We start from the raw sequence: 15,595 nt of genomic DNA on the forward strand, positions 1-15,595 counted from the left end.
CCAGGAAGGTATGAGACAGCTGAGAGAGGAGGGTGACAGGTCCTGACAGGTATGCAATCTGCATTTATGACAGAGCCACTTTAGGATAGCATGTTGTTCTGTACGGGTCGAGACCCATTTGCAAACAACCACAAAAAATGCCTGGAAAGACCGCATTTCCGTGTAACTGGCTTCTGCTCTATTCTGTATTTTATTTATAATGCATAAAATATTATCTTGAAAAGAATCTTATATAATAAAGAGGAAATATGAAAATTGGCCGTCATATGGTTACAAAGATGGCGGCGTCCACAGCGGAGACTGAGTTCCCGTGATGAGCCTTAACGAGCAATCAGCAGGGACCTGAGGCTGCATGGCGCTGGGCCAGGGCAGGCGAGCTGAGGTTGCACCCCTCACCCAGAAGGGCTTGACAGGGGACCTCAGGCCGTGCCCCCTGCCCCAGCACTGGGCCAGGGGACATGAGGCTGCATCCCCCTCCTGGTGCTGGGCCAGGGGACCTGAGACTGCTCCCCCAACCCAGCGGGGCTTGACGGAGAATCTCAGGCCACATCCCCCACCCGACAGGGCTTGATGGGGCAATGTTAGGCCATGTCCCCCACTGGGCAGGACTTGATGGGGACCTCAAGGCACACTCCCACCTAGTTTTGTCTGTTTCACCTTTAAAACTAGAAAAGCCAAAAGCCAAAAGTGGGGCTCTACTGGGGACCTCAGACCTCGCCCCCTACCCTGGTGCCGGGCTGGGGGACCTGAGGGTGCGCTGGGGAACCTGAGGCTATGCCCCCCACCAGGTGGGGTTTGACAGAGGACCTGAGGCAGCTCCCCCTGCCTTGCACCAGGCTGGGGACCTGAGGTTGCACCCCCCACCTGGCACCAGGCCAAAGAACTTGAGGCCGTGCCCCCCACCTGGCGGGGCTTAATGGGAGTGGGGCAGGCCAGATCTAGATCTTGTCCAATGTGGGTAGGGCCCGCTGGGTCTGGGTCTTTCATGATTTCGAGGAATGCACAGGTGGTGGGCGGGACTTGACTCTGGGTCCTGCGGGGCACCCCAGACTCAGATAGGAGTAATACTTTCATATACATTTTCCTAAGTTTCTTTCATCTCTGACACTTCTAGTATAGAGAAAGGACAAGTAGCAATATTAAAATATCTCCTCTAATTAATTCCCTTTTAATGTGCACAAATTTCATGCACCAGGCCACTAGTAAGTAAATAAATAACTTCTTAAAAAAAGAAAATATAAAATTTGTCTCAGCAAGTGAGTAGATGGCACAAAAGGCTAAGAACTGGTGACCTAGGGATAGGGTGTGCAGAGAATATAGGCTGTGAAGGAAAAGACACACAGTAAAATGTGCCTCACTCACTGGAAGACATTGGATGTTCTTTGTATGGGGACTGTCTAGAATCTGACTCCAACCTCCCTTTTGATATATTTTATTGATTTCACAGAGAGGAAGGGAGAGGGATAGAGAGCTAGAAACATCGATGAGAGAGATACATCGACCAGCTGCCTCCTGCACACCCCCTACCGGGGATGTGCCCGCAGTCCATGTACATGACCTTGACCGGAATAGAACCTTTCAGTCCTCAGACCGACGCTCTATCCGCTGAGCCAAACCGGTTTTGTACCAACCTCCCTTTTGAATATATCACCCCATCTGCCATACCCTCGCTCTCCTTCCTGAATTCCATTCCCACCAAATGGCTTCAATGACTCTCAGATAAATCTGCTGCCATCCCTTTTGGTCCCTGCTCATTTATTGATTGATCTATTTTTGTGTTCATTTGTTGTTTTCTTTCTGCCAGGAACTGAGCTTAGTACTAGGGACAGAGAAATGAACAGAACATACCTCCCTGTTCTTACAAAATTTCTGCCTGCTGCCAACAGAGAGTCTATCCCTGTTGGGTATTTCCCTCAACCACAGTCTCTCAGAAAGCCTTTCCCAAAGCCATCCCACACCTGACTTCCTCCTCTGATGACACTCTTGTTGTCACCATCCTTAGCAGCAATTGTGTAAGTTTTGCAGGAATGTCTGGGTCACAGTTGACTATTAGACTTTTCAGACTCTTGTAATTAGATTATGAAAACTTGGTTTTTTTGTTTTTAGCTTTAAATCATTAGGCACTATTCTTCTTCTTCTTCTTCTTCTTCTTCTTCTTCTTCTTCTTCTTCTTCTTCTTCTTCTTCTCCTTCTTCTCCTTCTTCTTCTTCTTTGTCTGTTTCATCTTTAAAACTAGAAAAGCCAAAAGATCCTCTCTGTGCTATCATAGATATTACCTGATTTTCAGACTGTGTTTTCAGTCAATACTTTATGCTTTTCAATTAATGACATTTTTAAAATATATATATTTTTATTGATTTTTTACAGAGAGGAAGGAAGAGAGATAGAGTTAGAAACATGGATGAGAGAAAAACATCCGATCAGCCGCTTGACAGGAATCGAACCTGGGACCCTTCAATCTGCAGGCCGATGCTCTATCCACTGAGCCAAACCAGTTTCGGCTAATTATTGGGTCGGCAACTAAGTAATTGCGGATTTTTTAAAGAAAATCAAAGACAATTTTTTCATGGAACTAAATAACTTTATTCTGTAATGTATTGCCCATTTTGATCAATGATCTTTTGCCATCTTTCAGGCAGCATCATAATCCCACGTTCAAAAAACTTCTGGTTTTTATTAGCAAAAAACTGAATCAGGTACGATTTGACATCATCATCATTATTGAAATTTTTACCATTCAAGGAGTTTTGTAAAGATCGAAACAAAAAGTAATCAGATGGTGCAAGGTCAGGACTATATGGTGGATGTGGCAAAACATCCCAACCAAGCTCCATTAATTTTTGCCGAGTGACCAAAGATGTGTGTGGCCTTGCATTGTCATGATGGAATACAACACCTTTTTGATTTGTCAATTCGGGCCGCTTTTCTTCAACTGCATTGTTTAATTTCGTTAGTTGTTCAATGTAGACATCAGAATTGATCGTTCGGTTGGGTGGTAAGAGTTCAAAGTAGACAATTCCTTTGTAATCCCACCAAACTGATAACAAAACCTTCTTTTCATGAATATCAGCTTTTGATGTTGTTTGAGTTGGTTCACCTGGCCTGCTCCACGATCTTTTCCACTTGATATTGTTGTAAACAACCCATTTTTCAACGCCAGTTATCAGTCGTTTTAAAAATGAATCATTTTCATTACGTTTCTTTAGCAAATCGCAGCTGCTAATGCATTGCGTTAACTGTGATTCTTTCAGTTCGTGAGGAACCCATGTATCGAGTTTTTGAACATAGCCAAGTTGTTTTAAGTGATTTTCAATGCATGTATGTGATACATGAAGCTTCTCTGCAATCTCACGTGTTGTACTGTGACAGTCCGAATTGATTATTGCTTTGATTAGGGCGTCATCAACTTCAACTGGACGACCAGAGCGTTTTTCATCTTTGAGTGAAAAATCACCAGAACGAAATTTGGCAAACCAATTTTGACACTGCCGTTCTTTTAAGGCTTCGTCACCATAAACAGCACATAACTTTTTATGAGCTTGCGATGCGTTTTTCCCTTTGCGGAAATAAAAAAGCAAAATATGACGAAAATGTTCCTTTTGATTTTCCATTTTTCAACGAACGCCAAACGAAAACTACAAAACAGATCAAAAAACTTTTTTTACTGATTAACAGCTGAATAGCCAACTATCAAATAACAAAATGTGTTTTACATTTGTACTGCGTCTGCAAACCTAAAAATTCAACTGAAGCCATATATGTGTGAAACCCGCAATTACTTAGCTGCCGACCCAATACATTTTTTTTAAGCTTCCCAGCCCTATGGACTCAATCATCACATTGTCTTTGAATTTCTCAAGCTGTTTGGCATCAAATATTTTGCCTTCACTGAGCATTTTATTCCAGTTGACATAAGAGGTGACTCAGTTGGCTGTTTGACCCTCCACTCCTTATCATAGCCTGCAAGACTGTGCCTTGAACCCCAGTTTGGTCCCATAACGAAGCCTGGTTCCCCTTCCTCCATTTCCCTGAGTGACTGTTGCTTAAAAAGAATCCTTTTTCGGTTTTAGTAGTAGTCACATCATTAGTTACTGAAACAGATTCCTATTCTGACTTTAAGCAAAGAAAATACATTTATTTACCAGTTGGTTCTTAGAATCAATGTAGAAACTAAGAATTAGGCAGGAGAAGCACAAACCAAATAACACTATGGGACTGGTTCTGCAATCACACGCTGCCGCCAAGAGGGCAACAGTCCGGACCCCTATCAAAGTCCCAGTCCCAGTCCCAGATCACCGGGCTCAGCTGCACCGGGGCAGATGGTCTGTAGTCGCCAAGGAAAGCACACCCAGACCAGCCTGTGCATCCTGCTTCCTCCCAGTCAGCTGAGGAGCCAGCCTGGCACTCCCATTGGCCTGAGCCTTTACCTCACCTGGGCAGGGCCCAAAGCCAAGCTGTTCCCAGCACTATATCTAGCTGTCTCTCCGAGGAGTCTGCACCAGGACCTGGGAAGTCCAGTGCCTTCCACTCAGACACGATGAGCATGATGGTGCCTGTCCTGCTGTCACTCCTGCTTGCTGTGGGTCCTGCAGTCTCCCAGGACACTCAAAACAGTGAGTTGGGAACCAAGGGCTGGGTATGGAGAAGAATGCAGGGGAGGGAAAGAGTGAGATTAATGAGCTGGGAGAGGGCCCCAGCTGAAGCCGGGGTTCCCAGTGTACAGTGGGAATGGGTGTTCGAGGCTCACACACTTCCAGGAGCCTTTAGGGAGCCTCTGGACTCATGCTAAGTAAGGCCTTAAATAATTAGAATCTAAAATTCTTAGTAAGAAAATGAGCAAAACTGAGACCCAGACAAGTGAAGTGGCCTGTCCTGGGTCAGACAGCCAAGACAGAGCAGGGGCCACACAGGTAGGACTTTTTGTTCCTCCCGCCTTCCAACGGCTGGAGGTATCTGTCTGACTCTGAAGGAGAAAGACAGCAACTCCAAAAAAGCACTTGGAAAGGCATAGTAACTGGAGGATGCTTCTGGAAGCAAGCCCATTCCTTCCCCCCACAGCTAGACACTGCCAGTGAGCCAGGAAGGCGAGTGACAGGGGAAGAAGCCAGCTGGAGGGTGGGCAGATAAAGTCCGTTTTAGGACAGAGTCCTGAGGCTTTCTTTGGCATACAAAATTTCATTGTGAAGAACTGTAAGCTAAAGTGTGAATGTTAGAATTTTTACATTTACAAACTGTCAGAATATGTGTTTTATAACTATTGATTATATTTATATTATTAATAACATCCTACACCAAAATCTAGTGTAGCTTTAGGGTTTTCCGGAGAAACAGAATGAACGCCGTGTATATGCACAGAAAGAGATTTGTTTGAAGGACATGGCTCACACCATGGTGGGGGCTGAGAAGTCCAAAATCCGCAGGGTTGGTCAGCTCCCTGGAGAGCCAGAGAAGAGAGGATGTTGCAGTCTTGGGTCCAATCTGGAGGGAGAGTGCCTTCTTTCTCTGGAGACCTCAGTCTCTTCTCTTGTAGAATTCAATGATCAGAGGAGGCCCATCCACATTATGTGTGGTAATCTTTACTCGGCATCTGCTGAGTAAAATGGCAACCACATTTAAAATTAGCAAGAATAACTAACAAATATTTCCCCCCTCACATTCTTTATCTCTTCCTTTCTTCTTTCCCCTTGTTACTTTATGCATTTGAATTTTTTTCATTCTTCGTCTCCTTTTACCCTAATTTTAGCAAACTTTCCATATACCCACATGTGGTTTTTTTTTAATATGTTTTATTGATTTCTTACAAAGAGGAAGGGAGAGAAATAGAGAGTTAGAAACCTCAATGAGAGAAAAACATCAATCAGCTGCCTCCTGCACACCTCCCACTGGGGATGTGCCCACAACCAAGGTACGTGCCCTTAGCTGGGACCCTTTAGTCTGCAGGCCAACACCCTATCCACTGAGCCAAACCAGTTAGGGCTGGATACTTTTTCTTATTTTGAAACTCTTTCAGCATGCCCACTGCTTTTCACATTTCCTATACCAAAAGCATCTTTTCAATGTTTTCTAAGTTTAAGTTTGTGAAAAGAAGAGTTGAGGCCCAGTTTTGGTATCACTGAGCCTAGTTCATGTCCTATATGTCCTACAACTGTCCCTTCTCTCCCATCCATTCTCCTTCCCCCCAACCCTGCCCCACTGGCACCTTTCACCTTCCTATTAGTCATATCTGTTTCTTTTCCTTTTTTTTTTTTTATTAAGGTATTATATGTGTACATATCTTTCCATTCATATCTGTTTCTTTATAACTTCCTCCACCCTTCCTTACCTTATGCTTTTCCTTCCCCCAAATTTAAAAAAGAAAAGAATAACTTAAGTACTGTAACTAGAAATCTGGAATATGACCTCTAAAATCAGTAACACCATCTATATATATAAAAGCCTAAGCAACCATCCGAAAGATAGCTATGACATGCAATGACCACCAGGGGGCAGATACCCTTACCAGTAGCTATGACACACACTGACTACCAGGGGGCAGACGCTTAATGCAGGAGCTGCCAAGCTGCAGTGACTTGGCACCTGTGATTCTTGGGTGATGCACCTGGAACCAGAGAGGAGAGAGCCCAATTCCAGGGGAGTGAGGGTATGGCAGATGGGGTGATATATTCAAACGGGAGGTGGGGACCCCTTGGGGGATGTTGGAGAGCCAGTTTTGGCCAAATCCCCTCAGGCCAGGCTGAGGAATCCCACTGGTGCAAGAATCTATGCACCAGGCTTCTAATAAGAGTTATATTAGAAATCCATTTTGAAATTTATTATAAAAATATCCCACAAAAATGCAGGGACAGCCCTGGCATTTCTGAGCTCCATCCTGTTCTTACCTTATGCTGACCCATTCTAGGTCATTTCCTGAGGTTTCTAGTCAATTCTCCTTCCTACACTTTCTAATTATAGTGTTTGTTAGGTTCAACTAAGTCAAGGGTCTTCAAACTACGGCCCGCAGGCCACATGCGGCCCGCAGAGGAGTCTGATCCTGCCCGCCAGGTTGTTTGGGCAGTGAGCGCAGCCGAGGTGTTACAGTAGGAATTAGTAGTTCATATAGTCCGGCCCTCCAGCTCTCTGAGGGACCGTGATCTGGCCCCCACTTTAAAAAGTTTGAGGACCCCTGAACTAAGTTATGTAAACATGAAAACAGAACAGACAACATTCTTGTCTTTACTCAAGGGCCCCGGTAGTTCCCAGGTTGGGACTCTTCTATTTTATCCTGTGGCCTCCACAATCGTCACCTAAATAAAAGAGACAGAGGTTTCAAACCAGCTCAGAGGGCCTCCGACCAGAAGAAATAAATCACTTCCACCCACATTTCCTTTTGACGGCACTCAGTCATGGTCCCAGTATACCTATAAAAAGGCTAAGAAATGTCATCTTTTGATGTGCCAAGAGAGAACACACTGTAGTGAAACCCAAAATGGTCTCTGAAGTGTCATCCCCAGAACGGAAGTAAAGCCCCTTCTCTCAAGTGAGCGTCCAATTGTGCCCGCCGGCAGCAGGTGGAGAGAGCTGTGGAGGAGGAAGCCTAGTGATCAGGTCTCCCTTCCTGGCCCTCTGGCGCCCCCCCATGAGACTCCCCTGCGTGGATCCCACAGCTCACTCTTTTTTTTTTTCTTCTTCTTTTTTTTTTAATATATTTTATTGATTTTTTACAGAGAGGAAGGGAGAGGGATAGAGTTAGAAACATCGATGAGAGAGAATCATCAACCAGCTGCCTCCTGCACACCCCCCACTGGAGATGTGCCCGCAATCAATGTACATGCCCTTGACAGGAATCGAACCCGGGACCCCTCAGTCCGCAGACCGACGCTCTATCCACTAAGCCAAACCGGTTTCGGCCCACAGCTCACTCTTGTCTCCTCTTTTTCAGGGCCTTATTCCCTGACCTACCATTCCAGTGGGATCTCCGAGCCCAAGGAGGGCTTCTCCAGTTTTCAGGCAACTGGCTACCTCAACGACCAGGCCTTCTTCCACTACGACAGTAAAAGTGAAAAGGCTGAGCCCCTGGGCCCGTGGAAACAGGTGAAAGGAATGGAGGACTGGGAGGAACTAAGTAAACTTCAGAAGGCCAGGGGGGACTTCTTCCTGAAGAACCTGAGAGACATCATGGGCTACTACAAGGGCACAGGTCAGTGGACGATGGGCTGCTGGGGTGGGCGGTCTTAGGTCAAGAAGCAGGCTTGCAATTTTTGAGTGGAAAGGGGTCCGCAGGCTAGAACTACTCCCCATGCCAAAGAAAAAGCAGGACATTTACAGAGATTTACAGACATTTCTTCATCCCCCTCTCCTACATCACAGCTGCTTTTCCTCCTTCCCCATCACTCCCCCACCTCCTCACTTCCAGGCCTCAGCTCTCACACCAAGTGCTGTCCGTGTCAGCCCTTATGGGCACATCTGTCCCTTCAGCTCCACACTCCTGCCCATCTGAGGTGGATGCCGCGTTAGAAGGCTTCAGACTCACCCCATCCAGGGATGTTGGGTGAGGAGTGAGCTAACCTCGGGTCATTCTGGTCAGGCTTCAGGTTCTAGCTCTGCCAGTCACTAACTGTTTCACAGGGAACATGTTCTTAATTATCTGGTCTGAATCTGCCAAAATTGGAGCATTGAGTCCTGCCTCGAAGAGATTTTTTTTTTTAATTACCTGGAGCCGAAACCGTTTGGGCTCAGTGGATAGAGCATCGGCCTGCAGACTGAATGGTCCCAGGTTCGATTCCAATCAGGGGCATGTGCCTTGGTTGTGGGCACATTCCCACTAGGGGTGTGCAAGAGGCAGCTGGCCAATGTTTCTCTCTCATTGATGTTTCTAACACTATATCCCTCTCCCTTCCTCTCTGAAAAAAAAAAAAAATCAATAAAAATATATATTTTTTTAAATAAAAAAATAAAAAGGTGCTTCATGGGACTAGATCACATGTGTCAAACACAAGGCCCGCGGGCCAAATCCAGCCCGCCAGGCCTTGCAATGTGGCCCGCACCGCGCTGTCATCACTGCACTCCGCTGTCAGTTTATGACATTGTCAGTTTATGACATTTCAGTAAACCATTCGGCCCTCAATTTAGGCTGGATTTTAGATTTTGGCCCCTTCTCTGATTGAGTTCGACACCCTTAGACTAGATCTATCCAAGGCCGTAGCAATCTGAAATTCCCTGATTGGGAAGAAAGCATCTCATCTCAGACTGGCCGGAAACACCAGAGCATACTAAGTTTCTCGCTCTATGTCTGGCTAATAGCCCATGTGCCAAGATAAAGGGGTTGCATCTTTAGTTTTCAAAACCCTTTCTTCTGCATTGCAAACTGTGCAGGAGTAAGTTATTAAGACGAAGTTGGTGCCAGGCTGACTGATTTCCGGGGGTTGGGCTCCATGCAGGGAATCACACCATGCAGGAAAAGCTTGGCTGCAGACTTCGGAATAACAGCTACGATGGGGCCTTCTGGACAGTTGCCTATGACGGGCGTGACTACATCAGGTTTGACACGGAAATCCCGGCCTGGATCCCCCTGCAACCAGAAGCCCTGAACACCAAGGTGAAGTGGGAGACAGAGGGCTCCGTGCACCGGACAAGGGACTACCTGGAAGAAACGTGCCCCCAGAAGCTGCGCAAGTACCTGCAGTACAGCAGGCCCTTCCTGGACCGGCAAGGTACCCCCGCCCCCATGTCCTCTCCCGCACCGAGCTGAGAAAGACCACGGTGATCCCAGGCTGGGACCTCAAGGGAACAGTTCAGGCAAATCCTCCAGTCATTTCTCTCTGCAATATGCTTCCTGGCTTGACTGTGGGGCAAAGGCAGGGTTGTAAGATGTCTGCCCAGGAAAGATGAAGATGAGTGAGTGTGAGCAGGATTGGTGGACACAAGCTGAGACCTCGGTTTAAGAATGAATCAGAAAGAAGTTCTTATGGGAGGGAAGAGGATAGGGCAGAGCAGCAGGCAGACTGGGGGAGGCAGGAGCCACAAAGCCCACTGGGAGGTTTGGGGGACGGGAGGAGATAAACCAAAAACATAAAAACATGGGGCATTGGCACAAAGACAGAGCAGCAGGCAGACTGGGGGAGGCAGGAGCCACAAAGCCCACTGGGAGGTTTGGGGGACGGGAGGAGATAAACCAAAAACATAAAAACATGGGGCATTGGCATTTCTTGCCATCAGAAGTCAATCCATAGTGGGTGGGCAGGGGTGCTGGGAGGCAGGGAAGTAGCCACAGGCATTCCTTTATCCAACAGGGGAGGTTTGTGGAAAGCCTCAGCTTCCCTGATCTTCTGGAAGTTTCCTGGGGAGGCAGGTAGAAAACTGAGAGCTCTGCCCATCCCTGACTCCAGGGGTGGGAGAGACGTGAACAGGGAAATGTCTCCTTCAGACCCTCAACCTCTGTGCTGTCTCTCTCCACAGACCCTCCCTCTGCGTCAATCACCAGCCATGTGGACCCAGGAAACATCAGGACCCTCAAGTGCCTGGCCTCCAACTTCTACCCACAGCCAATCAGTCTGTACTGGACTCAAGCAGACAGTGTGGTGGAGACTGAGTCGTGGGGAGAGAGTCCCATCAGTGAGAATGGCACTTACCAGTCCTGGGTGCTGCTGAAAATCCCCTCTTCGGACAAAGGCCCCTACTCCTGCCACGTGCAGCACAGCAGCCTGGCCCAGCCCCTCACTGTCCCGTGGAATGCTGGGCACTGAGCTGATGCACTACCACGTTCCTATCCGAACCCATTATCTATTCGGTGAAATCTAATTACATTAAACAGCTAGCCTATAGGCAAAAATAAATCCGATTATTGTGTTGCTAAAATCTGTAAAGATGTCAGCAGAGATTATTATTCATCTTGCCCCCAAGCACTTGGATCATCTAAAATTCTTGGTATCCAGCAAACAATCCACTTGAAAAGCCAAAATTTAAAAAACAACTCATTCTTTCCCTTATCCCCTGTGTTATCAAAACCCTTATCCACCTGGAGGTTTCTCTAAGTGAAGCATAAGTCTTACATAAAAACTGCTGTTTGAGCCGAAACCGGTTTGGCTCAGTGGATAGAGCGTCAGCCTGCAGACTGAAAGGTCCTGGGTTCTATTCCGGTCAAGGGCATGTACCTTGGTTGCGGGCATATCCCCAGTAGGGGGTGTGCAAGAGGCAGCTGGTCAATGGTCAGTGGCATATCCCCAGTAGGGGGTGTGCAAGAGGCAGCTGGTCAATGTTTCTCTCTCATCGACATTTCTAGCTCTCTATCTCTCTCCCTTCCTCTCTGTACAAAATCAATAAAATATATTAAAATAAATAAATAAATAAAAATAAAAGCACACTATCATTATTTAAAAAAAAAAACAAAAAAAAACTGCTGTTTGAAATGTTAACCAAGAGACTTGGTACCAGGAGAGCAGTGGGCAGCAGCAGCTCATCCCAGGCTTACCCCCTGAATCTGTCTCCAAAGCCCCCTTTTTCTCTGACTTCCCAGTAAGCTAACAGTACCCTGCCTTGGCTCAATCCTTTCACTGTGACTTCTATTTCTCAGTGAGCCAACACAGCCCCTCCTAGGCTCTCTCCTGTTGCTTCTTTTACCTTACGGCCTTTCTTTGTTTCATTGTCCTCAACTTTAACAAACGAGCTCTCAAAATCTCCTGGACTGGTATTATGAAATCTTTCCTGCACTAAGTCAAGAACCCACACACTGCCGAATCCAGTGTGGCTCAGCGGATAGAGCATCTGCCTGTGGACCGAAGGGTCCCAGGTTCAATTCCGGTCAAGGGCATGTACATTGGTTGCAGGCACATCCCCGGTGGGGAGTGTGCAGGAGGCAGCTGGTCAATGTTTCTCTCTCATCGATGTTTCTAGCTCTCTATCCCTCTCCCTTCCTCTCTGTAAAAAAATCAATAAAATATATATATATTTTTAAAAAAGAACCCACACACTACCTGCCAGCCCAAGGCAGACCAACCAGCTCCTGGGCCAGTCCCCATTCAGGAACAGAATTACACAATGGTTAACAAGATTATGTTCTCTCTTGAGAGTTAACACCCACTTGGAGAAGTATTACAAGATGTATTAATCTGTATGCACAAGAACAATAAAAAAGGCTGGCTTAAAACCTGTAACTAAGAAATCTATGGGGCTGGAGCATGACTACCTACCATTCCCACCTAGGAATTTAAGACCAGCTCCCCCTGTGAGGCTACTTTCTACAGAACTCCTTTTTTTTCCTCACAGGTTTACACCCAAAACAGAGCAGACCTCTCACGTGACTTTGTATTACCTTAACATCCTATGACAATTTGTTCCTTCCTGTGGGACAAGACCTTCCTCCATCTTTCTGAAGCAGGAGTTTTAGGGGGATATAGGCAGGCTTGGGGATTTTTTAGAATTGTGTCCATGGAAAAAACACGGGGCTGAAGACTGGGAGAAGGTACATTTCCATAACACAAGGAAGCCAGGTGCAGTTACATCTCCAGAAGACAAGGAAGTAGCAATAGGGTTTGTCCCTTAAGCACAGGACTTACTACCACCTACAGGGCCCCCAGGGGCGAAGGAACTCACAACTTAGTTACCAGACTAAGGCAGTGGTCCGCAAACCTTGGCTCAAGAGCCATATATGGCTCTTTGGCCCCTTGAGTGTTCTAACGCCACTTCTTCAAAATAGACTCGCCCAGGACTAAAACCGACTTCTGCGCATTGGCCACGAAGTTTCAATCACACTGTACCTGGTATTTTGTGGAAGAGCCACACTCAAGGGGCCAAAGAGCAGCATGTGGCTCGAGAGCCGTGGTTTGCCGATCACTGGTCTAAGGGAATAGTGACCAATCAGAAGGGATATCAAAGCACCAGGAGCTGCAGCCTTTATAAGCCATTGGGAAAAGGAACTCAGTGGGGCCCTTTCCCCTCCCTACTTGGGAGTCCGTTCTGTGGGACTCTTTCCTTCTTCCCACATGGGAGTCTGTATTTGTTCTTCGATAAATCCCCACCTTTGCTACATTTCACTTTCTGTCCGTGGATTCATTCTTCGATTCTGGCGGACAAAGAATCCGGGTTCCAGTCCAAAAATTCAGTATGATTTCCATCCTACCCCTCACATTCCACATTCTTCCAGAGTCCCCTCTAAGCATAGCTACGTAAGGGAGTAATTCCCTGGCAGAATTCTGAGCTGATTCTCCTTTAAATCCATGTGAAATCCAAATTCCCCTTCTCTGGGGCGAAATACTGTCCTTTCGGAACACCAGGAAGACTTCAAGGAACAAAATACAAATACTGTAGAGGGAACAATGCAGTGATAAAGTAAACATTGTGGCACTCGGGAGAAAAATTGTTTTAAAAACACATGACAGAATAAAAATGTCCGGTCAATAAGGAAACCCATAGTCCACATGAACATGCCAAGGCCAAGGCAGAGTGGAATGTGGGATCCACCCCACCTGTAAACAGGAGTGATGGGGCCCAAGTGGACGAAAGCCAGGACTCCTCAAAAAAAACAAGTCCAGGCCAGGTGTCAGGGGAGAGGAGAGGCAAAGAAGTTCTCCCACACCCAGAGAAACTTCCTGGAGGGATTCAGATTTCCACGTGAGTGAAAGGCTCTAAGAGCTTGGCAAGCCATAGGAAAATAGTTCCTGACCAGGAGGGTGTGAGGCAGATAAGAAAAGAACTCAGGTGACCAGAGGTTGGGGCTCGGCTACAGGCATAAACTTCCAACACCTCCTGCCCATCCAACAAAGATCACCAACAGCTTCCTCTGCTGTTAGGCAGGACTAACTTGAAGTGAAAATTCAGAATGCCCCATCCCAGGACGGCCTTCTGGCCACAAACTATCTCCTTCTTAAAATAATAATAGGCGCACAGTGAGGTCGCAGCCGGAGAGGAGGAGAGGGCTGGGTGCTGCCTGGCGTTCCCTAGCAGGAAGGAAATAAAACCCCCAGCCTGGGCTGAACCCCTGAACCGGCAGCACTGAGCCCCAGTTATGGGCCAGACCCTGGGGACCCAGGCTCCGGCAGGGGGAGACGGGGCTGTGAGGCGGAAACACAGGGGAGCAGCGAAAAGCAGGGCCCCCGGAGTCACGCGCACATTGCGCGCAGAGGACTGAATGTTGACTCTGATGCTGGATTACCCTAGCCGGAAGAAACAAAGTCTCCGGCGGCGCTGAGCCTCAGTCCGGACTGCCCTGAACCCCAGTTCTAGGCCAATCCCTGGGGACCCAAGCTCAAGCAGTGGGAGACGGGGCTGTGAGGTGGAGTCCTGGGAGAGCGGCGAAAAGCGGAGCCCCCGGAGTCGCGCACACTGCGCGTGCAGAGGACAGTCTGTTGACTCTGATCCTAGACTCCCCTAGCGGGAAGGAGAAAAAAAGCTCCAGGCTGGAGGAACGCGACGAGGAGCAGGAGCCCCTGCCGGACACCGGCCAGCCGGGCACCAGCAAGGAGCCGGGCGACGGGGCCCCCAGGGGGGGGGGTGCCCCTGAGCCTTCGACCACTGAGCGCGGGCAACGGAGCCAAGGCCGGGGGCTGCTTCCTGGGCGACGCCGACCCCAGCAACAGGCTGAAGCAGCTCAGGAGCCCGCGGAGAACAAAGGGGTGCCACAGGCTAACCTGCTGAGCTCCCAGGACAAGGAGGAAGAAACCAAAGAAGTTCTCAATGTGAAGAAATCAAGTGAGAGCAAAAGATAGCAAAATTACTTAAGAAAGAATACAAAGAAGATCTTGAAAAATCAAAGACTAAGTCAGAACTCAACTCACCAGCCAACATTGCAACATAAATGCGTTAAAAAAAAAAAAAAAAAAAAAAAGGACAGAATGTTGCAACAGCGGCGGCCAGGCCCAGAGTGGCCAAGCACAAGGCAGTGGCAGCCGGGCCCGGAGCAGCAACGGCCAGGCCCCAGAGCAGCAGCAGCCAGAACCAGAGCAACAACAGCCAGCACTGGAGCAGCCAGACCTGGGGCAGTGGCAGCCAGGCCTGAGGCGGAGGCGGCCAAGCCCTGGGTGGCCAGTCCAGGAACACCCAAACCCAGAGTGGCCGGGCCCGGGGCAGCCGGGCCCAGAGCAGCCGGGTTGGGAGCAGCCAGGCCCAGAACAGCAGTAGCGAAGCCTGGAGCATCCAGGCCGGGAGCGGCCAGGCCCAGAGCAGCCGGGTCGGGTGCGTCCAGGCCCTGAGCAGCGGCTGCCAGGCTGGGAGCGGCCAGGCCCGGAGCAGCCGGGTCGGGTGCGGCCAGGCCCGGAGCAGTGGCTGCCAGGCTGGGAGCGGCCAGGCCCAGAACAGCCGGGTCTGGTGTGGCCAGGCCCGGAGCAGCAGCTGCCAGGCTGGGAGTGGCCAGGCCTGGAGCAGTGGCTGCCAGGCTGGGAGCGGCCAGGCCCGCAGCAGCCAGGTCGGGTGGGGCCAGGCCCGGAGCAGCAGCAGGCAAGTCCAGAGCAACAAGGTCGGGAGCGGCAGTGACCAGACCCGGAGCAGCTGGTTGTGGAACGAACCAGAGCAACAGAGGCCAGGCCCAGAGCAGCCAGGCTTGGAACAGCTCGCTCCTCGCCTGCCCCTGCCCCACGGCTGCCTCTCAGACATGGCTGGAAACCTTTGCGGGAACTTGAGGGTCTGC

At 48.6% G+C, this 15,595-nt stretch overlaps 1 protein-coding gene across 1 annotated transcript; it reads left to right on the forward strand.

The window, feature by feature from the left end:
* The first annotated feature begins 4,170 nt into the window (after window positions 1-4,170).
* AZGP1 (alpha-2-glycoprotein 1, zinc-binding) lies at window positions 4,171-10,833 on the forward strand. Its single transcript, XM_084881441.1, has 4 exons — window positions 4,171-4,613; window positions 7,919-8,176; window positions 9,417-9,689; window positions 10,435-10,833. Exons 1-4 carry the CDS (start codon window positions 4,538-4,540, stop codon window positions 10,719-10,721), a joined length of 894 nt encoding a protein of 297 aa, XP_084737567.1. The 5' UTR covers window positions 4,171-4,537; the 3' UTR covers window positions 10,722-10,833.
* Window positions 10,834-15,595: the final 4,762 nt, after the last annotated feature.

The sequence above is a fragment of the Pipistrellus hanaki genome (assembly GCF_964339955.1).
Source record: "Pipistrellus hanaki genome assembly, chromosome: 4".
Lineage (NCBI taxonomy): Eukaryota > Metazoa > Chordata > Mammalia > Chiroptera > Vespertilionidae > Pipistrellus > Pipistrellus hanaki.

Coding starts and splice junctions, on each gene's coding strand:
- AZGP1 (XM_084881441.1), top strand. CDS start 4,538: ATGAGCATGATGGTGCCTGTCCTGCTGTCACTCCTGCTTGCTGTGGGT. Junction 4,614..7,918: donor CTCCCAGGACACTCAAAACA/GTGAGTTGGGAA, acceptor CCTCTTTTTCAG/GGCCTTATTCCCTGACCTAC. Junction 8,177..9,416: donor GGGCTACTACAAGGGCACAG/GTCAGTGGACGA, acceptor GGCTCCATGCAG/GGAATCACACCATGCAGGAA.